The sequence below is a fragment of the Lepidochelys olivacea genome (assembly GCF_965140295.1).
Source record: "Lepidochelys olivacea isolate rLepOli2 genome assembly, chromosome: 9".
Taxonomy (NCBI): Eukaryota; Metazoa; Chordata; order Testudines; family Cheloniidae; genus Lepidochelys; species Lepidochelys olivacea.
Genome location: NC_140419.1, coordinates 7137835 through 7162869, shown reverse-complemented (window position 1 = coordinate 7162869; position 25035 = coordinate 7137835). Strand labels below are relative to the sequence as shown.

At 41.2% G+C, this 25035-nt stretch overlaps 1 protein-coding gene across 3 annotated transcripts in view; it reads right to left on the bottom strand.

Moving 5' to 3' along the window:
- The window catches only part of DIS3L2 (DIS3 like 3'-5' exoribonuclease 2), a 280475-nt gene that overhangs the window by 113133 nt on the left and 142307 nt on the right, over positions 1-25035 (bottom strand). For all 3 annotated transcript variants that reach the window (XM_084638284.1, XM_084638283.1, XM_084638285.1), the window contains one exon: positions 10219-10331. In XM_084638284.1, the coding sequence (XP_084494410.1) occupies positions 10219-10331 (113 nt within the window). The remainder of the gene's footprint in view (positions 1-10218; positions 10332-25035) is intronic.

The following is a 25035-nucleotide window of genomic DNA, read 5'->3' as shown; positions in this document are numbered from 1 at the left end:
TGTGCCTTAGAGGTGGAAAAACCCCAGACTTGGGCTGTAACTGCCCTGCCCTAAGCAATGTGTCCTGAATTGGCACTCTCCGTTGGGTCCCCGCCAGAATCAGCATCGTTACACCCCCTACAGGCCAAAGTGGAAGCTATCCAAAAGTAGCCTGTCCCAAAGTCAAAGAAACAGGTCCAATCCTTCTTAGGCTTGGCCGGATATTACAGGCAATTTGTACCTCAATACAGCCAAATTGCCGCCCCACTGACAGACCTAATCAAAAAGAAACAGCCAAGTGCCGTTCAGTGGACTGAAGAGTGTCAGAAGGCCTTTAACTAGCTTAAAGCGACACTCATGTCTGACCCTGTGCTAAGGGCCCCAGACTTTGACAAACCGTTCCTAGTAACCACAGATGCGTCTGAGTGTGGTGTGGGAGGAGCCTTAATGCAGGAAGGACCGGATCAAGAGTTCCATCCCATCGTGTTTCTCAGCAAGAAGCTCTCTGAGAGGGAATGCCACTGGTTAATCAGTGAAAAGGAATGTTATGCCATTGTCTACGCTCTGGAAAAGCTATGCCCATACATTTGGAGACACCTGCAAACCGACCATGCTACGCTACAGTGGCTTCATACCGCCAAGGGAAATAACAAAAATCTTATTTGGTGGAGTTTAGCTCTCCAAGATTTTGATTTCGACATACAACACATCTCAGGAGCTTCTAACAAAGTGGCTGATGCACTCTCCCATGAAAGTTTCCCTGAATCAACTGGTCCAAATCGTTCTTAAGATGTGGGAAATATTGTTAGTCTTTATACAGTTAGTAGTACATTTAGAGATGCATGTGTCTTATTAACTGTTTTCTCCTAGAGGTCCAGGAAGAAATCACAGCCAGTGTTTCACCCTATCTGTGATTTGGGGGGCGTGTCAAATATAAAGGGAAGGGTAACCACCTTTCTGTATACAGTGCTATAAAATCCCTCCTGGCCAGGGGCACCATCCTGTTACCTGTAAAGGGTTAAGAAGCTCAGCTAACCTGGCTGGCACCTGACCCAAAGGACCAATAAGGGGACAAGATACTTTCAAATTGGGGGGGGGGAGGGAGGGGGGTGTTTGTGCTCTTTGTTTACATGGTTGTTCTCTCTTGGGACTGAGAGAGGCCAGACAGAAATCCATCTTCTCCAACCCATCCTAATCCAAGTCTCCAATATTGCAACTAGTATAGGTAAGCCAGGCAAGGCGGATTAGTTTATCTTTTGTTTTATGTGAATTTTCCCTGTGTTAAGAGGGAGGTTTATTCCTGTTTTCTGAAACTAAGGTTTTGCCCAGAGGGGGATCCTCTGTATTTTGAATCTGAATACCCTGTATTTTCCATCCTGATTTTACAGAGATGATTTCTACCTTTCTTTCTTTCTTTTTTAAATATAAAATCCTTCTTTTAAGAACCTGACTGATTTTTCCATTGTTCCAAGATCCAGGGGTTTGGGTCTTTGATGATTTTGTAACCAATTGGTTAGGATATTATTCTCATGCCTCCCCAGGAAAGGGGGTGTGTAGAGCTTGGGGGGATATTTTGGGGAAAGACGTCTCCAAGTGGGCTCTTTCCCTGTTTTTTGTTTAAAACGCTTGGTGGTGGCAGCTTACTGTTCAAGGACAAGGCAAAGTTTGTACCTTGGGGAAGTTTTTAACCTAAGCTGGTAAGAATAAGCTTAGGGGGTCTTTCATATGGGTCCCCACATCTGTACCCTAGAGTTCAGAGTGGGGAAGGAACCCTGACAACACTAATCAAAATGTGCATCTTCTTATTGTTTATGTAGGGTCGGTAATGAGCCTGGTACTTTACAGAGAAGGAGGAACACAAATTTCCTGCTCAGAATTGTTCACAATATAAATATTTTAGATATTGAGTTTAAGTTTTATTTCTACTGTTAAATCCCACCACCATGGTAAACATAGAAATAGCACTATCTAAGTCACATTAAAACGCCCTGTTCCAAATCCTGACACCCATATGTTTTAGAGATAGTTCTGCTGTATCTGGAAGTCTGATGAATAACTAGGCTCCCAAAAGGCAGACGAAATAAAAATTGGGGTCTCTCTTTTTTTTTCCAAAGTACATACATTTCATATTTACCTTTAGCTTTCAAAGAAAGTTCTTAGAATATTTAATCACATTTGTAGTTTGGCACTAGACCACTGCTCATAAACCCACCCTAATTGCACTGTGTATTAATGCCAAAAGACTAACTGTATGGTCTCTTGACAATTCAGGAGCCACTTTCAACATGAATCAGCAGTGTTCAACTGGAAGGTCAGAAGGGCATAGATTATGATAAGCTGTTTCCCGCAACACAAAGGCTGTCAACTGTGTTATTCCAGTTGTGAAAAGCATGTTAACAATACTAGTAAGTTCATAATTTACAGATATACTACGTGAGGTCTGCCATGCTGCCTGGAAAGGCCAACAACACAAGGTTATAAATTTAGAATGAGTTCTGTCAACACACAGCAGAAAAGAGAACATAGGCATTATGTAGAGAAAGGTTATGGGATGTTGGAAATTCCCACTTTACTAAAATCTCATGTGATTGTTTTGAGTAAAATCCTTACCGACATGTACAGATCACACAAAACAAGTGGTAGCAGGTTCAGTAAAATTCCTAAATGCATAACCCAGAATAAAGAACACAGTTGCAAGTGCCTCTTCTCTGGAAAACTGTCATCTTGTGATAACTGAGACTACGGAGATCACATCCAAAATCCATAAGGATCCACACTCTGATAGCAATGATACTTGATTTGCATACTTTTGTGTACGACAGCTTTCCCCTTCCCTGATCTCTTACTGAAGCAACAATATTCTGATAGAGAAATACAGGATCCAGTATGCTTTGCATGAAACCTCTGGTTACCCTAGGCATAAAATATAGCTCATATGACATGAGGGGGTGCTCTTGTTTTAAAATGTTCTCTTAAGTGCAGTTGAGCATGATTCATAACTGACTCAAGAGGCTATAATGGCATAGAAGGGGTTCTGATGATGTAAAACATAAAGCTTTAACTCAGATTATAATTATAGTACTAAACACTCATCTTCAAGCAATCAATTGTTACAAACCTACTATATCGAGTAGAGAAGTATTACTCCCATTTCACAGACAGGGAAAAGGAGTTAGAGGCAAACTGATTTGAATGAAGCCAGAGAAATCATCGTGCAAGGGTTGTTCCAATTCACAGTCCTGTTTTAGGCACTTAAGTTAGTAGTTCCACTGAAGTCAGTGGGACTTTTCATGGTTTGCACTCTTTTCATGTGCTTAGTTACACACATGCTTAAGTGCTCTGCTGAATTAAGTCCTTAGTTCTGTGTTCAGGCCACACCTCCATAGTCCTGGTCAGTTGTCTGCATCTGTTTAATATCTGGATTCGCCGATATATTTTACATAGAGAATAAATTCACAGCTGTGAAATACAAAGTTTGGGTCATGCTTGCACATTTCATCTCATGGCCTGACCACTAACACGATACAGTCAAATACTGTATGACAAACTAAGCATCTGATTTCTTAAGACATGCGAGTGCAGTATTTATACATAAAGCAGTAACAGTTCCGTCAGGTTTTGAGAAGAAAGGAGTGATTAGGGGTTGTCCCGTGGCTCCTTCTTTCACCAGAAAAGGCTTTTGCAACAGGACTTGGGGTAGGAGGAGCACTCTGCTTTTCAGAGGTACATATTTAAAGATCTGTGAAAGATTTGCAAAGTATCAGTGATGCATAGCCGTGTCTCAAATAATCAACGGAGGCCTCATCTCCTCAAATGCCTTACCCTTAGAACGTGCAAGGTGACCATCTGCCAAGAGATAGCAATGTATGCCAGCCAGTACATGGATTACTATGGAATGTAGACATTCAGCTGGTTGAAATGTAGGGAAAGCATTCTACCATAAATGTGAGCCAGTTTCCTAGGCAAATTACCTACGGGCTGGCTACAATGGGGCCCACCTCCTCAGGCTCCGTTTTTACTGTAACTGGAGTGTGGCACATCACTGAAATAAAGTGACCACCACCTTCACAGCTACAGGGATTGACGGGTTCTCACGTTCGATTACTCTGAGAAATACCGTTGCAGAGATCTAGTGGTAAAACTAGAAAAAACAGTCTTCCAAATGAGGAGTGGGGAGGGAGTTAACAACCCCCAGGAAAGTCTTTCTAATGTGTAGTAGAACGCAACTGTGTAAAACAATGAAAAGCGCATTTACTTCAGTCAGAATTAGAGGTTGATGAATACAATACTCTCTACTGTGGGTCTGCATTTTAAATCAAATTATAGGCAGAGGGAAAGGAGTACTTGTGGCACCTTAGAGACTAACCAATTTATTAGAGCATAAGCTTTCGTGAGCTACAGCTCACTTCCTCAGATGCATCTGAGGAAGTGAGCTGTAGCTCACGAAAGCTTATGCTCTAATAAATTGGTTAGTCTCTAAGGTGCCACAAGTACTCCCTTTCTTTTTGCGAATACAGACTAACACGGCTGTTACTCTGAAACCTGTCTATAGGCAGAGGGTTTACCTTTCCCCTCAGATAAATCTTCTTCCTGCCCATCTCCAAAGTACGGAGCTGAATTAGTGAGGGCCCAGCAAGCAAGCATCTTGAGGGAAAGTTGTTTCCTCTTGCCATGTTTTATCTGCTCCCCATGGTGCTTTCTGAGTCAGTTTCTGCATCCGATGAAGTGAGCTGTAGCTCACGAAAGCTTATGCTCAAATAAATTTGCTAGTCTCTAAGGTGCCACAAGTCCTCCTTTCCTTTTTGCAAATACAGACTAACACGGCTGCTACTCTGAAACCAGTTACAAATCTGTATGACAAGCGTTGTGTGCCCTACTGACACCACAGGGGATGGGGAGGAGAGCTGAGAGAGACCAGATGTGAGGAACTGGGAAGGGGTGGGGGGGTCATCTGTCTGATCAACTTATGAATTCTGGTTGTTAATGTGAAGTTTATTCTGAAAAACTGCTGTATCATGAGTATGTGTGCAGATCCACTATTGCTGAAATGTCCCGTAGCAGGTACACACCAGACAGATACAAAGGTAAATATTTAAGATGAATAACAATACCTTAATCACCCAAAGGTTCTGCTAAAACAGCAGCTCAAACCTTAGAAATCCAGTCTAGCTGACCCCTCTGAAGGGCGGGGGAAGGTGAGAGCAGTGGAAACTTACTCAAAAGGTAGAACAAAGGTGGCCAGGAAGAGTTTAAATAGCAAGCCACAAAGCAAGAGAGGACAGGAAGATGAAGCGTGAGATGGGAGTGAGCAAGGTCAGTGAAGCTCTGGGGAAGGGGCTTCATGAGGGAGAGACCACCCAGTATGTAACAGCATGTGTGAGGCAGGGGAACACCGCCTGTCTGCCTTCCTGGATAGCAATGATCCCTAAGTATGAGATAGAAAAAGACCGGTGTGTGACTGTGTGTTAACTGCTTCACAACTGCTGCACACCCTTGAGAGAGTTAAACTGCAATCAGGAGCATCACACCTTTGGGGTGGAGTTCTGGGAGAGGAACCGTTTAAATAACTGGGCAATCTGGGAGGGCCATAGCTGCTCCTGGGGGCTATTGGCAGGGGGGCTCAGGCATTCCATTTCTGAGGAGGGGGAGTTGACAGAGTCAGGGCCTAGGAAACATGCCGGAGAACCCAAGGGAGGAACCAGATCTGTGGTCTGCTGAGGCTCCAGAAGCTTGAAACACGCAGAGATCCAGAGCACAGAGATATGGATTCCCTTCACTGCAGTCCTAGCAGGTGGCTGGCAGAGAGCATTCACACGGACCTGTCCCTGTGACACCAGACTAAGAGAAACGGGCACTGAAGATGGAAGTTTTCCTATATAGTGTCTTTCTGTGGCTATAAAACTTAACATGTCCTGACACACTGTTCAAGAGCTGGTCCCTCTGGCTGGCAGGTTCACATAGTACCATGTGACTCTTCACCCCTGCTTCTGAGAACATTGGGCTTTTTGGGTTTTGCCTCTTGGGTTAACAAACTGCCTCCAGAATCCAACGACTCATTTTCAGACCTAGTACTGATTCCTGAAGAGCTGGGGTAGCTAGAAGGGGCACACACACTGCACTGGAAAACTCCCCTTTGGCTGTAAAAGGCAGAAACATCTGCTGGAGCTGTAACTGGCTCACTAGCCAAGTTCAGGAGCAGGTGAGCCAGGGCAGCTCTATAATCAATGGGAATTGCCATAGAGGTTTTTCAGGGATCAGCGGGGGGGGGGGGGGGAATCAATCAACAAGATAAAGAGCAAAAAGAACAAACACAGTTTAAGAATAACCCTCTGGGATTTTCACAAAGTCACATGGACAATTTTATTCCCCTCAAACAATCTAATTCCTCTGTTGCCCTCCTTTGGCTGACTGCTCTCAATTGGTTCAGGCTGATTATGATCAGTCTGCTGACTTCCATGAGTGACCCCTTCATCCTTGGTCTATCTGCTGAGGTGGTATTACATTACCAGTCTGAGCTTCCATCGGCTGCTCTTGAACACAGATTTAACAATGGGGTGGGCTCAGTTAGCCTATCACTCATACACTGAAAGACACTCAAAGGAAATAGGCAATTTGTTTATGAGCCAAGATTTCTGCTTCAGAGTTTTCTTTTTTGTATCAACACTTCCATGAATTCAGATTTCGATCAACTCTTTGTTACCCAGCTTGACATTATCAAAATATCAACACCCTGACAACCTGCTGGTGTCAAAAGTGAATGTCTTAAAGTCCTTGGACTCAACATGTAGACAGGCTTCCAGTTCCAAACTTTGATCTCTATTATAAAACAGGACCAATAAAATATTGTAGGGATTTATGGCTGACCTTTCACTTGAGTTGCTTCACACCTAAAATAACACCACCATAATATGTGCCAAAAGGGAGAAAACTGTTTAGGTTTTCTTGCTTTTTAAAACTTGATTCACTCTTACTTCTAAACCTCTGGCTTTTATTAAACAAACTGAAAAGGAGTACTTGTGGTACTCAAGTGAGCTGTAGCTCACGAAAGCTCATGCTCAAATAAATTGGTTAGTCTCTAAGGTACCACAAGTACTCCTTTTCTTTTTGTGAATACAGACTAACACGGCTGTTACTCTGAAACCTGTCATTAAACCAACTGTTAGCCATTACGCAATAATTTGTCTTCTGGACAGATGGTTCAGGGGAATTAAATAAGTAGATTTATTTAATTTCCTTTTTGAGAGGATTTGCATTATTCTAAGTAATGGCAGCATCAGAGCGGCATTTATGGAACAGTTCCATCAAAGGAAAGTCTATTTTCTATGAGCGTGACCTTGCCATCTTATTGTTTCAAACCAGCTCTTACTATCCTCTTCTGTCCAGACCCACACTTATTTTTAGCAAATTTGTTAGAATTAATAACCATCACCTTAAAAAGTAGGAATTTTCAGATCCAACATTTAATCAATTTTTAACCACGTTAGAGACACTGGGAAAAGTCTTCCATATTTTCAATACCTAATTTGAATACCTAATTGCACTCTTAAAATTTATCCGAAAGAATGGACAAAACACCACTTCTGGAGTTAACAAACCAAGGCAGTTGGAGAACAAATAAAAATTTAGGGCATGAAAAGGCATTATGTAAGTGGAAATCCTAGTTAAACACAAAGAATGAAATCTAAAGCTAGTTGAAAACTTTCTGTCAAAATTGTTCTTCAACAGGAAATTGGGTTTTCAAATAAACACATTTTTTTCATAAAAAAGTATCTGTTTTCCATGGAATTTTTTTTTAAACACAAAAAAATTAAGCCTGAAAAGCAAAATATCTTGATTTATAAATGCTGCCACAGTGCCTCCCGGGTGTTTTAGTTTGATTGCCTCATATCCCCATTCTCCTCTATAGGAGAGGCTTCCTGCAGGACTATACCTCCCATGACACCATGGCTAGCAACTCCCACGGTCTTGGAAAGGCGAGGCAGCACATCATAGTAGACCATGGTGCATTATGGGAGATTTAGTCCAACCAGGAAGCCCAGCCCATAGAAGAGAATGGAAACATGAGGCACCCGAACTACAACTCCCAGGAGGCACCATTCCCAAATCAAAATATTTCTGTTTTCAGACTTTTTATATAGGATGGTCGCTGACTAATAAGTGGAGTTCTCTGGACAAACTGTGCCTTCAGTTTCACACTGTAGCACCTATGTGCCCTGTATCTTGCAATGAGAAAACTATTCTAAACAGTTTATCCATTTGAAACCCTTGTGCACGGACCCACAGAGACAGTGTTCCAATTGCTATTCCAAGTGGCATCCCCATGCCCATAAGCACTTAAAAAGCCCATGGATTTCTTTGGTTCCTCCTCAATTAGGTCCTCTCACTAATCCAACTAAAACTAAAAAGCTATGGAAATAAATTATAAATCACCTACTAAGAATAAACAATTAGAAACTGAAACCAACATAACTGCACAATTAGCATCAGAGAAATAGCTCTGAATCTGCTGTGGCTGGTGGACAAAACAGAACAGAGGATCGTTACTGAGATGTGGCATTTTATAAGCACAGGTGAATACACACACACACCCTCTAACGGGTAAGCTGTGTTACAGTGTTCCGGGACCATCAGACTCAGCACGAGGGTGGGAAACTACAGAAGCAATTTCGTGAGGGAGAAGCAAGTGTTACTGACACAGGAAAGTTTTAAAACCTTCAAAAATATTTCTAGACAGTGTCCAAACAACAGCGAAAGGTCAGAGCACTGGTCAAGATGCTAAGATGTCAAAGACTATGGCCCAACTTCCAATCACTCTCAGCCAGATATAACACAAGTGCAACAAGAGTAAATTTCCCCGGGTAACAGATTAGGGATGGATTCACGCTTACTGATGGGAGAAATCTTTAGTTTCCAATGCTCTTTCCAGCTCCCACAGAGATTTGAAGGTGCCATCTTATGAATTATAAGCAAATCTGGTAAGGAGGGGATGGGAGAAAGGTCATTCCAGACCACACACACTAAACAGAAGAATGTTAACCAGAGATGCCTCTTCTGCTGGGTACATCCATGGAACAACAGTGGAAGGTGTAGCCCAACTGATCAGGAGGGAAGAAGAGAATCTGCTCTTATGAATCTTGTGCTGTCCCTTCATATTCCACTTTCTGTCGCTGCTGCTACAGGATTACACAGTGGGTTGGGAGAAAGAAGGTTATATGGCTTCCTTCAATGCAAGAAGAGCCTGTAATATTCAATGTAGCCTGAAAGCACTTTTGCACATGTAACTCTGAAAATCGGGAACACCACCATGATACAGATTTGGCCTGGAAGCTTCCTAAACTTACCCCATCAAATAATTGAAAATCAGCATATACGCATTAATACGTTTGACTTTAAAAATGTAGCATTTGTTTCTTAGGTTGCTTTGATCGATGCCTGTTGAATTTTAATTACATTTTACTGCACGGTGAAATCGTGTATTCCTGTTTCATGCAACGCCTTCTTTGGCTGTACTGAGATTTTGTACAACTTTGTTATCCATGTGTTGGATTTGCTTGTTTCTTGTAGGTTTACTAGAATAATGGTTTGAGTTTCATAGAATCATAGGACTGGAAGGGACCTTGAGAGGTCATCTAGTCTAGCGACCTGCACTCATGGCAGGACTAAGTATTATCTAGACTATCCCTGACAGGTGTTTGTCGAACCTGCTCTGAAAAATCTGCAATGATGGAGATTCCACAACCTCCTGAGGCAATTTATTCCAGTGCTTAACCACACTAACAGTTAGGAAGTTTTTCCTAATGTCCAATCTAAACTGCCCTTGCTGCAATTTAAGCCCATTGCTTCTTGTCCTATCCTCAGAGGTTAGGAACAACGCTTTTTCTCCCACCTCCTTGTAACAGCCTTTTATGTACTTGGAAACTGTTATGTCCCTCTCAGTCTTCTCTTTTCCAGACAAAACAAACCCAATTTTTGTCAATCTTCCCTCATAGGTCATGTTTTCTAGACCTTCAATCATTTTTGTTGCTCTTCTCTGGACTTTCTGCAATTTGTCCACATCCTTCCTGAAATGTGGAGCCCAGAACTGGACACAATACTCCAGTTGAGGCCTAATCAGCACGGAGTAGAGAGGAAGAATTACTTTCTCGTAAGTTTGTTTCATTGCTTCTGATAATGATCCTTTATAGTGAATTTAAGGCAAAAGGGAGACAGGTCTCAGAAGAATCAGATAGCCATTCTTACCTTCTGCACTAGATACACACTAGTTGCCCTTCCACTGGCCACTTGATCCAGCGCTGTTCCTTCCAGAACAAAGTAACTCACATCTGCGATATGAACACCCACTTCAACGTTTCCTGAAATTGCATCGGGAAATCAGTATAGTATTAGAGGGAAGTAATTGCCTCCAAAAGTCACCTTTCAAGAAGAATTTCTACAGTTTTACAATCACTAGACTTTCTGCCAGGTCATTTTTGGCAGAGCAGTTATTCAAGAGGTATGAGTTCTGTGAGTTAGCACAGAGCCATCGATAACGAGACAGCAAGGAAAATGTACAAAAAAATGACAACACGCAACATTCACAAGTATTTTTCCTCTTTAGACAGGTCTTTACATTTCCAGATATAGATTCTTTTGACTGATTTAGCAACTGACACGCTAAACTCTTGTGTCTCTCTCATCTGATTGCTGAAACCTGCCAGTAATTGTTGCCCCTAAGACTGGGGCTGATAAAAGCGCTGTATTCTACGATGCAGACTCTGATTACCCTCATCTGAAGTTGAAGTATGCACTGCAGAGACTGCAATTTGGGGGGCCACATTAGAGTTTTGTCTAGGACTAAGAATTCTTTCTTTATCTAGGTACCGATATGGCCCCGTTACTGCAAGTGGATATGCACTTAGTAAGAAGCGTGTGACCATGTCTTTCAAATCTGGACCTTGTTACAATGATCCAGGCCTTTGTTACCTTGATATTAGGACACTGCAAAGCAACCTACATGGGCTTCACCTGAAAACCATCTAGACATGTAAGGTAGTACAGAATGCAGTTGCAGGCTTATTATGCAGTACTTCAAGCAGGAAGAACATTACATGGTTAGCTCTGAGATCTGCACAAGTTTCCATTTCATTTCTCGGTGCAGCGTAGGTTGCCGTTTATGACCCATGAAGCGCTAATTGGCTTAGGACACTGGACACCTGAAAGCCCAGCTCTCTTCTTGCATGAAACTGTTGCACAGGGGTTCTCAAACTTTTGTACTGGTGACCCCTTTCACATAGCAAGCCTCTGAGTGCGACCCCTCTTATAAATTAAAAACACTTTTTAATATATTTAACACCATTATAAATGCTGGTTTGTGAAAAGTGAGGTTTGGGGTGGAGGCTGACAGCTCGTGACCACCCACTTAATAACCTCCCAACCCCCTGAGGGGTCCCAACCCGCAGTTTGAGAACCCTGCTGTTGTGGTTACAATTAAAGGAGGTATTTAAAGCAATGGGCTGCTAAGTCAGAGGAGCTGCTCACAAGGTGTTTACCATGAAGCAGGCGTCCTTAGCTTGCTTTGTTGACCTTCAAGGAACACTACAAGTGTCATCTGTTTTTTCACGAAGAACTGGGCGAACAGATTTACAGTGATTAGCTGCAGAATATTTTTAATTCCATTGATCTCTCAATTGTTAATAGGCTTTTGTTTGTTTGTTTTTAAATAGGGTTCACCCTGGATAATGACTTTGTTTGTATTACAGATATTTATCTAAAATATATATATATATATATTTAATACAATTTACACTAACTCTGTACTTGTAAAAAACACATTATAGGGCAGTTTTGCAAGCAGGTGTAAAAATAAAGCATGAATCTATAGCATGATTGTTCTCATCTAATGTCTGTATTTTAAGTGTAATTTGATAATAAATACATACAATAATTAAGCACTGCAATATATCTGACTGCACACTCTTCTGATGATGCTGGAGTTTAATATGCTGGGAACTGAAAGTTATACTTAAGCATATATGAAGGCAGCTGAAAAGTACAGGGAAGAGGGAATGCTGGAATTTAGCTTTGTCCAGCTAACCTGTATTCCATTAAAGTGGCCTGCAGAGAGTAAATACAATGGGCCACAGTGGGAGAGTATAATAATCCCGTCCCACACTGAGGAACAAATTCCATAAGTCATTAGAAAGCTTGGGAGAAACTTCTGTAGATTAAAAATCACATGGTTCACCTCAGAAAGCAGCCTACAGCTGTGTTGTGATATTATCAGATGCCCTGAAAGCTGCTCTACATGAATCAAGAGCCCAAGCCTGAAACTACTTAGACAGTAAGTCTAAGACCAACAGTTTGAACAACAGTTTTAATATTACGAGCATTTGAAGCCAACACTTTCAGAAGGTAAAAAAAAAATACTGATTTCTTTTGAAGGCAATATTGTAACATATAGACCCTACAGGCAAATATTGACCAAAGGAAAAGGAGAAGGGGTCATTACATCATGACTTTAATGACACCTTAATTCCATATGCGCACTGTTACATATGTGAACTTTTTTGTCCTCAGCAGAAAAATCGACAAACCAAGAGAGATCTCATTACATGAGATAATAAAACATGAAGGCAGCCAATAAAAACACATTGAACAGAGTTAAATTTCACTCAGGATTCCCACCAGAGGTTCTAAAAGCAGGGGTCAATATGAACCCTCTGCGTTTGAACTTTTAATGGAAACCCTAAGTAAATATTTTGTTACATATATTGATATAATGTGCACTGGCAGCTCTCAGGTTTGTGTTGCTAAAAGTATGACTCACTCATTCCCCCCTCCCCACCAATCCAGTCCCAGAGAACTTTAAGATACAGTATAGAGATTTCTGTAATCAGCCAATATGACTTCTCTTAAACCACTACTTTTAATATGTCCTAGGCAAAATACCAAACTTATCTGTTCAGCAAATGCTGCACAGGAATAACTACCGATCGTTTTCTTCTGGTTTATTTGCTAGGAAAATGAAAGATCTTTGTAGACAGAATAATGTGGTTTCCCAGAATTCCCCTCCGGATTTGTGGGTATTATTTTCTTTTGTCTAAATGATTTCCATTTCAGTGTCACAAAAGGAAAGGTTGTAATATGGACATTATTTCTTAAGGATAAAAGAGTGTGCAATCTGCAGAGAGGGAAGGCGAGTGAGACCAGCACATTCAGTTATAAAAAAGGACAAATGCTGAGGTCAGAAAAAAACATGTCACCCCTGAGAACAGAGGTCTCTGGGAAAAGTAAGGATAAGCACAGTGCAGGCCACATACGGCCCACTGCATTCTACAAGGAAGCCACATCCACCTTCATGTTTGATGAGGAAGGACAATTTCAGAGCAAATGGAGGCTGCAAGTCACAGGATACAATGCTCCATCCTGACTGAGTTTCTCGAGCAGCCTGTCTTCAGAAAGAAGCTTTACAAACCATGCAGACTTGCTTCACCACGGAAATGCAGCTACCTCTAAAGATACAATACAACTACAGCAGTGCACAGCAACACAGACTTGTGTTCAAGCCATAGCAACCTTCAACAGAAGTTTAAGATTGGATGTAGAGAAGAATACTGCACCCAGTGATAAACGTATAGGAATTTAGTCAGGCAGACTATTCAGCTTGGAATCTAAGCAAGAGCTGAAAGCTAACACCTAATTCAGTGAAAAGTGCCATGGGATCTTTGATGGCCAAGAGCAGTCAGGACCTCATGGTTTTATCTCATCTAAAACTAATCAGCTTTAACAGAGATAAAACTAGATTCTTCAGTCCCATGCTGACAATGCCATTTTGGCATTGGGGGATTAGGGCTGGACAAAATTTAGGTTACTAGATGCTATGGATTGGAGAATATAGACTATGTCACGTACATTGGAGGGAGAAAGAGGAACTGCTTGAAATCCAGCAACTGCATTGCAAGACCCACCAACAAAGAGGCGTTTCCATTCAGAGCTCTACAAAGTAGAAACAGATCAAATGACTTGCTCTCACCCAGCAAAGCTTCCTTTAGGCTAACATATTTTGCAAGATTAACAGTAGCTGTGGTCATCACACTGATTACATGCAATCATAGAAATGCTGCAACTGAAAAACAATCCTGTTTCTCACCTTGCAGAATGACAGCAAAGCTTTTCAAGCAACACAATTCACTCCTAGTTTAACAACAATTTAGCGGATGGATAAGACACAAATAATGGACTTGCGCCATCTACAAGTTCCCACAATACAGTGTGTGATCTCATACTGAAGTTTAACAAATGACAGAGCTAACAACAATGCTTCACGCAGCTCTAACTGGTTTTATAGAGGGCTCACTCTTTGATTTGAAAATCTAATTTATTTGAGCCCACTCCCAGATGTTGTATGGATGCAAAGCTGATCAGATGCTGACATCAAATGTGAACGATTTACATTTGTCACCTCGCAGGAGAGGTAAGAGCCAGCTCTTGGTTTTGACTTCTTTGCTGATGATCTCACTTTCTTGAACAAAAACTGTCTGAAGAACGTTTTTTCCCTTCATTATTGAAAAAAGGATTAAAGAGGGGAGGAGGGGAGAGAAGAGAAAAGGCTCTTTCAATCTGCAAGTGCTCAGCAAGAACTGCCAACACAGCGATGTGTGTCAAGTGTTTGTTCTAGGACTTTGAAAGCTGAAGTTTCTATTTATGGGAACAGCAAGTAAGACAACACCCTGGTAGTATATTCATATTCAGAGAAGGCGACCAAGCAAGTTAACATCACACAGGTTTTGGCATACAATGTATAGGAAAAAGCAAACATTTAATGGCCACGAAACTCAAAACAAAACATCAAGAAGATAAGGTGGCAGAAGACAATTCCTTAGAATTTGTACACTTCCTCACGGTTTCTACCCCTCCTCCACCACCACCATGTTCAGGAGAAAAGGTGACTTAAGAACTTCTGTCACTGTTCATCTGAAAATGTAATACAAGAGTATGGCTGAAACAAAGACACAAGACTAATGGTTGTTTGCTTACTGTCAAAACTACAGAAGCGTAGGGGCCCCAAGCAAGGATTAGGGTCTCATTGTGGTAGGTGCTGCACAGAGAAGTAAAAGGTTTCAGAGTAACAGCCATGTTAGTCTGTATTCGCAAAAAGAAAAGGAGTACTTGTGGCACCTTAGAGACTGGTTAGTCTCTAAGGTGCCACAAGTACTCCTTTTCTTTTTAGAGAAGTAAAAGACAGTCCCTGCCACAAAGAGAGCTCCCATTCTAGAACGAGGACAAGATGCAACAGGTGGATGGAACAAATAGAGGTAGGGGGACCGGGAGGACTTGGTATCAGTAAAAATAGTACCCAATACAAATCCTACCTCTGGGTTATATGGCATCAGGTGGATAGCACTTAAGGTACATCTACGCAGCCCTGGGAGGACGCATCCACGTGCGAGCAGACAGACACATGCTAGCTCTGCTCAAGGTAGCGCGCTAAGAATTGCGGTGTGACCACAGTGGCATGGGGGGTGGCTCGGGCAAGTGCCTGAGTATTGCACTGAGTCATGGGAAAATGACTGGCACTCGTTATCACTAAACGTCTCTAGCACCAGGGGCATTCATGGTGCTTTAACATGCACTATTACCATGAAGTGCCTGCCTCAGGGAATCCTCACGCAATGGATGCAACAAGATGCGTTAGGACTGGTGACACATTTACTTATTTTAGGCAGCAGCAAGACCATCACGGTAGCCTATGGTCACCAAAGAAGAGCAAACGAGGATTATATGGGTACCTCCAAGTTTCATACACACTCAAGTGCCTGGCTTGGATATATGGTGGAAGAAAAGCAGTTGTAAAAAACTGCCCACCACAGAATAAGTTATTTAGGCCGGTTTCAGAGTAGCAGCCATGTTAAGTCTGTATCCGCAAAAAGGTACTTGTGGCACCTTAGAGACTAACAAATTTATTAGAGCATAAGCTTTTGTGGGCTACAACGCTTCCGTAGCTCTTGTTCCCTAATACCCCTATTCTACTTGCACTACATTGATGACATCTTCATCATCTGGACCCATGGAAAAGAAGCCCTTGAGGAATTCCACCACGATTTCAACAATTTCCATCCCACCATCAACCTCAGCCTGGACCAGTCCACACAAGAGATCCAATTCCTGGACACTACAGTGCTAATAAGCGATGGTCACATAACCACCACCCTATACCAGAAATGTACTGACCGCTATACTTACCTACATGCCTCCAGCTTCCATCCAGGACACACCACACGATCCATTGTCTACAGCCAAGCTGTACTACCGCATTTGCTCCAATCCCTCAGACAAAGACAAACACCTACAAGATCTCTATTGAGACTGACAGAGCCAGAAGAGTACCCAGAAGTCACCTACTACAGGACAGGCCCAACAAAAGAAAATAACAGAACACCACTAGCTGTCACCTTCAACCTCCAACTAAAACTTCTCCAGTGCATCATCAAAGATTTACAACCTATCCTGAAAAATGATCCCTCACTCTCACAGCTCTTGGGAGACAGACCAGTCCTCACTTATAGACAGCCCCCCAACCTGAAGCAAATACTCTCCAGCAACCACACACCACAACCACTAACCCAGGAACCTATCCTTGCAACAAAGCCCGATGCCAACTGTGTCCACATATTTATTCATAGGACCTAATCACATCAGCCACTCCATCAGGGGCTTGTTCACCTGCACATCTACCAATGTGATATATACCATCATGTGCCAGCAATGCCCCTCTGTCATGTACATTGGCCATACCGGACAGTCTCTACGCAAAAGAATAAATGGACAAAAATCTGACATCAGGAATCATAACATACAAAAACCAGTAGGAGAACATTTCAACCTCTCTGGCCACTCAGTAAAAGATTTAAGGGTGGCAATTTTGCAACAGAAAAGCTTTAAAAACAGACTCCAACAAGAAACTGCTGAGTTTGAATTAACATGCAAACTAGATACCATTAACTTGGGTTTGAATAGAGACTGGGAGTGGCTGGGTCATTACACGTATTGAATCTATTTCCCTATGTTAAGTATCCTCACACCTTCTTGTCAACTGTCTAAATGGGCCATCTTGATTATCACTACAAAAGTTTTTTTCTCCTGCTGATAATAGCTCATCTTAATTAATTAGCCTCTTACAGTTTGCATGGCAACTTCCACCTTCTCTGTATGTGTGTGTGTATATATATATATATATATATATATATCTTCTTACTATATGTTTCATTCTATGCATCCGATGAAGTGGGCTGTAGCGCATGAAAGCTTATGCTCTAATAAATTTGTTAGTTTCTAAGGTGCCACAAGTACTCCTGTTCTTTTTATTTAGACTGCTTTCAAGCTCAAAGACAAAAGGAATAGCTTTTATTTGTCAGCTGAGGTCACTTTTCTACCCCAGAACACAAAGCTATTGTTCAAACAAAAGATGTGTTTTATTTCATTTATTTTAAAATAATGAGAGGAAAATGCTTAAACCTTACTTGCATGCCCTGTGGCCATTTTGGTTTCTGAAACCACATTGCAACTTGGCATGAACCTATTGCCTTGTTTACCAAGAAACTCTAAACCTTTTAATGGTACATGATGCTGGTCCAGCCTTCTGAAGTACAACTACACATATTTTCAGTCATTAATATTTTTCCTCTCTCACTAAACCCTCCTGTTATCAGCTCCTTTGACATAAAACTTGAAGAAAAACTTTTGGCAATAAAAACAATCCCATGTCTTGGGTTAGTGGATGAGTAAGGGTGGAGCTAAGTTAGCCTTTTCACACAATCATCGTCTTGAAAGTACTTTCTAAAAAGATCTCCTATATCTTCATTTCTGGAAACCGCAGAGCTGAGGGGTAGGGAGTTTCTCTGAAAAGAGACAAGAACTGACTATGCATACATAGTGTACAACACTACATGGCAAAGATACAGATGTGGTGCCATGTGCCAACAAGCTTCTCAGCAGGTGTCAGCTTCAGGGGAGGTTCCATTCCAAACCTCTCGAACGTAGGTCAGAGTTAGAAAGGCTCCCCAGCACCTGCCACGATAGGTACAACTCTCCTGCTTCCATCCCATAAAGAGACCTCTCCTTTCAGTAATAGCCTTGCTGAAGTCTTCAAGACACGTGAGCTTCTCTCCACAATTCTACAAGATGATTAATTATTCATTATTTTTACTACGGTAGCATCAAGAGGCCTCAGCTGAGACTGGGTCCCAAATCTGCTAGGCACTGTACATACCCATAGTAAGAGAGAGCAATATTTCCAACCTCAAGCATTCAAAATTCATTAATCAAGCCCTCAAAATCATGAGATTTGAAAATCTTAAAAATAAAAGGTTTTTACAAATAATTTTACGTTAGTTTTGTTTTCTGGCATCATAGCCTTCAGGATTCATGTTTGCAACCTTTTTTTTTTTTTTTTTTTTTGCTTTGCATCTATGAGGGCTAGAAACTTATTTAAAAAAAACTAAAAACTGAGATTCTCACTTAGTCACACAAATCCAGGAGCTGGGGCTTTAAACAAATATTGCCAGATGCACAATACAATCATGAGCTAGCAACAAGCAGGTAGTCTCTGCCCCAAAGAGCTTACAAAACTAAACAGACAAGACAAACAAAGGATGGGTAGGGAACCAGCAAAGAAAGATGTGTAATCTTAAAATGTTGTTTTCTCCCACTTCGAAAGTCTTTATACTTCCTGTTTTTCTGAAAATACGTGAGAATGTATCAGGACAGCCAATGACATGAGCAATGCATGGAACAATGCATTCAAGAATCTCTTCTGAGAACCAGGACGTTCCAAGAGGATTGCACAGAAAAGGGAGAAAAATAAGCTATAAATTAACATTTTTTTAATATCACCAGTGTGATTAGTGAGGGCACCGAACACCAACCTGTGAATAACTCCTGCTTGCTTTGCTCTTACAGGGCTGGTTTACTCTGAAAAATGCCTGCATGAAAACAGTCCCTCGTAATTCAACAGAGCTGGTCCTTGGGTGTACTGTGTTCATTCACACTCATCTATGCTCACTTCAGTGATTAAAAGGCTTTTTTCATACCCCTTTTTATTCCAGTTACTTCAATATTGCTCGAAGAGTGAGAACTGTATTCCCTTCCTCCTTGTGCATCCACAGCATTGGTCACTAATGGTTGATTTATACACAGCTTGTGTATCGCTTTAACTATAGCAGTTTAGAAACTGATGAAGTTAAAACAGTAACAGTTCCTTAGTGTGGATGCAGTTGTACTGGTATCTAAACTTAAATGATTTGGCATAAAGGCGTTTATAACACCATAGCAACAAAAGGCATGTGTAGTCACACAAATCCAGCACGGATTTCTGCAGCACAGCCCGACCTCTTCTATTTATCTCTAAGATCACTTGCATGACAAACGTACTTGCATTTTAGAGTCCTTCTGCGCTAACCCTGAGGTTATTTAGCCCTCTGACATCAACTGAGCACCACCGTGGAAGTGACTGCAGTTTTACAAACAGGATTACAATTGGCTTCAGGTGGGGATAAAAACAGAAGTAGATGTTCTCATGACACAGCCTTAGCAATAAAGAACAAGTGAAGATGAAAAGCAGAAATATGAGATTGGCGCTAAAGTGCTTCTAAGTGGAACATTTTCCAGAATTTCCATGGATGTATCACCAGTTCTTCAAATAGTTTGAGAATTATGAGGAGGAGACTAACTCCATCTATCAGTAAATTAAATGTTGTAAGAAGGTCTGTCATAGAACCACATACGGTCTTTGTCTACAGCAGCTAATAAATTAAACATCCAATGTTCTAAAACCACTCCACAATAGGGTTTAAAAGCCACCTTTTATACTGCAAAACTAAGTTTGTAGTATACCTTCATAACAAGGCTTCTCCTGGCACTTTACAAACAATGCATTAGAAAGCCCTGGTTTTATATGCCAAAAATCTTAAGCCAAATCATTTAAGTTTAGATTTAAATACTAGGGGCAGACTTGACATTTAAAATCTCCGCTAAGAACAAATTCCACAACATTTCCCAGCTCTGAAGGGCAAGTTCTGAGAGGCAGATGGAAAGCTCTCGATGAGCAGCAGTCATTCCTGGGGTACGGAGAATGCATGAAGTGCAGTTCTTTAACAGGAAAGCAGTGTACACCTTTGAAGCACTAGGGATGTCCTGTGAACTTTCAACTTCTGTGACAAGTCTTGCTGCTGAATTTTGAACCAGCTGCCTGTGATACCATGTCACATTCCTGAGACAGGCAAGCACAGCATTGCAGGAGCCCTTTGGTCACTAGGGCATCGGTTGCTTCTAAACCAGTTTATGACAATAGGTACTGATGTTCCCATCTGTTCACTGACAAAGCCCCATTTCCACTAGATTTTCCTGTGCGCTGCCGATGATTTGAAGTTTTTCTTCATGGACACTTCAGGCATCTGGCCTTCAAGGCCCTTTGCAAAGAATGGAAATCCCAGGTAGGATGTCTCCAAAAGGAGTATACAAAAAGCACTCTGAGGCCCTTTATCCAATTACTAGACTCCTGAACTGCATAGACTTCAATACTTGCTTTTTGGTGTTTTCTTGACTATTTAATTGAAGCTTATTTTTTACCCCATACCCATAAATGGATAAGAAGATCCACTGGTACATGAAAGTCTGTACCCCTAAACCTTTGGGACTTGTCCCATGTCCTGAATTTATTAAGTTATTTACCCAGATCCAGGTTGTAACTTTGATTGGAGAGCTCATTCTCATGGCAAGAACAAACAAAATGACCATTATTAAATGGCTATGCTGCTGCTTGCGTAACCAAGTGCAAGTACTGTACGCATGCTCTCTAATTCACATTGTCCATATTAGAATTTTAAGCCTTCTGGAATAGAAACAGAGTCTTTTTTAAACAGCCAAAGCACCATGCAACGTTGTCATGCAATCTATAGAAGGATTTCTTGTAGTGAATCGTGCACATGTTCAACAATTTAAGCTTTCCCTTCATCTTCATGAAAACTTGCTTTTAAATAAATGCAAGCAACAAAATTATAGTTAGAGTCTAAGAACTGCTACCCCAAAACAGGCCGTATTTCCATTCTCTATTAGCTTCCATCCTGTGCTTCTCTACCAAAACTATCCAGGTACAGTAGAACCTCAGAGTTACGAACACCAGAGTTAAAAACTGACCGGTCAACCACACACCTCCTTTGGAACCGGAAGTACACAATCAGGCAGCAGCAGAGACCAGGGGAGCAAATACAGTACTGTATTGTGTTAAACGTAAACTACTAAAAAAAAAATAAAGGGGACGTTTAAAAAGATTTGACAAGGTAAGGAAACTCTTTCTGTGCCTGTTTCATTTAAACTAAGATGGTTAAAAGCAGAATTTTTCTTCTGCATAGTGAAGTTTCAAAGCTGTAGTAAGTCAATGTTCAGTAGTAAACTTCTGAAAGAACCACCATAATGTTTTGTTCAGAGTTATACACGTTTCAGCCTTACGTACAACTGCCATTTCTGAGATGATCATAACGCTGAGGTTCTACTGTATTGGGAACAGTATATTTTCTCTTGAACCACCATTTATTTGGGCCCAGGTTGCAATACCCTTATTCCTACCAAACAGTACCTTACAACATGGGGAGTCTCAATGATTTGAAGGGTGACACAATCTAGCTCTCCATGATTCCATTCCACTCTAGCCTTGAAAAATTAGAGGTGATGTCTGCTAATGTAGGAACAACCGACATTTTCATTTAAAACAACAAGTATGTAAAATACTCTATGAAAAGTGCAATCTATCTAGTATTACACGGGAACACACACAGTAGACATCTGTATTTGAGACAGACCTGAATATACACGGCATATTGCAAAGAATTTGTAACCACAAGCACTCAGTGGAAACCCAGGGAAATGTACCTGTTTCTAATCATTGTAACATGTCTCTTTCACTTTCCCAGTGAAATAACAGAGTTCAGTTCCCAAACAAGAAACCACTGGGTTAATCAGCTGGTAACATTGAGTTGTGTTAACTAATCACATCAGATACCCAAGGAAAAACTGCTTGCCTGTTCCCCAAAATCCCACTGCTTACATGTCAAAGTGGGATTTTTTTTTTTTTAATTTGACTCCTGCAAAAACCTTTTCCTACGTAAATTGCAATGTATGGCTGTTTTGCATTAGACTCACGTACTGATGTGTGGTTTCCATCATTTTCTCTCCAATCCACATCAGGTGTCTGTTTCTCTTAAACACCTTTCCCAAAAGGAAGGAAGAAAGTGCCACACTTAAAGAATATAACTTTTGTTCCAACACCATTCAGGATTTTAGTGTTTATTCTAAGCACGTTACTCCAAGAAGGTTGCTGCTTGGTGTGCTATAGGATCCAAATGGAGTAGTTGAAAGATCTATTATTGTATTGCCAGCTCAGGGAAGATTTAAGCAAAAGCTACCAAGTAGCTAGGAGAGACAAAGCTGGATAAAAGGGAGACCAGAGTATTATTATTTAGGTCTTATAAGGCAGTACAGAAGTGCCAAGACACTTCACAAAATGAAAACTAAGCTCCTGCCCCAAAGAGTTTGCAGTGCAGGTTACAGGCAAACAACAAGGACTAAAAGACAAGATGAACGTCTGGCCACTTAAGATGTTAGTGAACATGTATTGAGGGTTACAAGGGGTTTTAAATGATTTATTCAACCCATAAGTCACTACAGTTCATAAGGAAGAAGGGCAGTTCAGGAATAGAGGACAGGATAAAAGATATCACAGAAGTGGGGATGAGGAATGGATCATCCAAAAAAAGCTGCATGAAGGGAGGCAAAAGAAGACAGGAGAAGGGAAACTAAGAAGATATGGAGGGCAGTGACGGCAAGTACAAGTGACACAAGCTTGATTGGAGAGGCCATTGGGAGCCAGGGAAGGGGTGTTACGGAAGGGTGAGTACGGCTGCAATTACACATCTGAGTCTGGCAGGCACTAGATGGGAGGCTTCGGTGTCAGGAAGGTGAAAGAGGAGGAAGTCAAGGGATGAGATGACAGACCTGGGAAAGAGGTTTGCAGAGAGGATGGAAAGGGACGGACAGAACTTGGAAAGGTTACAAAGATAAAACCCAGGAGATCTGGTGAATGTGTCTATGTGGGACCCCCTGCTCCAAAATACAGCCCACCAATGTCATGGGGAGAAGACCAAGGGGGAACCATGGTGACAATACGTTTAGATACATTCTGCTCTGATTCAGCCTTAAGTTAAGGAATTTTTCTCTCAGTAACAACAACAACTACATTTTGTAAAACAACATGGAGCTGAGGAGAGGGGAAGAAGTTCCACTGGACCTGAGGTGGTTTTCAATCACCATGTGAAATGATGCAGGTAATGTGATTTAGTGGGTTCTAGTAGGGATGTTACACAGCAGCTCTGCAAACATGGTCAACAACATCACTTCAAAATTGGAGTCACAAAATGCACATAGAGAATAGACAACCCACTAGCAGCATACCCTAAAATATACTGATACTCTTCCGCTAATTATTTCCTACCACAGTCCATGGAATTTCGGAGGAGGAAATTGTTTGCCTTTAAATTTGTCAAGTATCAACTGTTTCCACTAGCAAGTAGCCAAAAAACATGTGCAACTGACCTGACTGTGATATGTTCATGGAAATCTGCCTGACAATGTCTACATATAATTCCCACAAACAGCACGGCGAATATTTGAAATTTGAGCAGTTTTACTGGACATATTAGTCACATGCTATGCTTCTGTTCCATGACTGGATGAAAATCACTCTTAGGTTCTCTTTTCTGGTGAAAATTTTGATGACTGTAAGTTCAAAGTTTGCTTTCCATGAACATTCTGCAATATTTGCTTGAACTTAATTGTTCTGATACACATTGATGCTTTCTGCACATAGCCTAGTGAATGAGATTACTGGCAGCCAGCAAAGAGACTACAAATACAAAGAAAATGAATTTGTTTAAGAACTCAGTTATTCACTGAACATTTTCTACATCATTCACAGAGCTCTAACTGCAATTCAGATTTGTCTCCTACTCTGTAAGTGTTGTCAACCATCTAAACGAAGTATAGTATGGAAATAAAATGATTTGTGTAACAACTTTAGAACTATTGGGGCAGATTGTTTTAAAAATAAACATATATCGAGGTGAACAGTATGTTTACCTCTGTGTTTCTTGGTATCATTAATGAGGAGCATGACAGTTAATCAAAGGCCAACATAAGATGATCCCAGAACTGAACTAGTGCATTTCCTGACATACATCCTAGAAAAGCTCCCAACTGTTGCCTAATTTTGCCATGAGATTCTGCAGTAAATATGCATTTACAAAAATCTCCTCATTCATTCTTTGTCTCCTCCCCTGAGGGCATCTCTCATTGTAATGGATCTGTGGGCTCTCCCGCAGAAATAGATGAATCATATATATTAATTACTGAGTGAGCATAGTACACAGAAGTCTCCCTCCACTGACAGGAACTAATCAAGTCTGCAGGTTTCAGTTGTGAAACTTACAACCCTATGTCTCCCTTTGTATGTTGCATAAGATCCTTCAGGCTGGGAAGCTTTCATGGCTCTGAATAAATTAACCCAAATGTTCAAGGGGAGAGAGGGCTTCTAGCCTTAGAAAGCATCAATTTAGCCATCCAATAACCAAAGCCTTGGCAAGTGTTTTTTTTTTTTTTTTAATTATTATTTATGATGGGTGATACAGACCACCAGAGAGATTTTCTGAATTGGGTTCTGCATTCAATAGTGATTTTTAGAGCTCTCCTGACATCAAGAATATGCCAGATGTGTTTTTAAATTTTTTCACATATGGACAAAAAAAGATGAAAACAAATTTCTTATAATCAGGTTTATTTTTGGAACAAAAGCGGCGTTAACTCTCAGCAAAACTTTGCCCTCATGCGAGAGACAGGTCTGCTGTTCCTGGATAAGACTTGCACAACTGAAAAAGACACTTGCTCAAGTAATTGCAACCAGGATGAAATCCCTTAAAGAGAGAAATTCTCAGGGCACTCCTGACAAGGAATCAAAGGGGTGCTTCGTCTGGG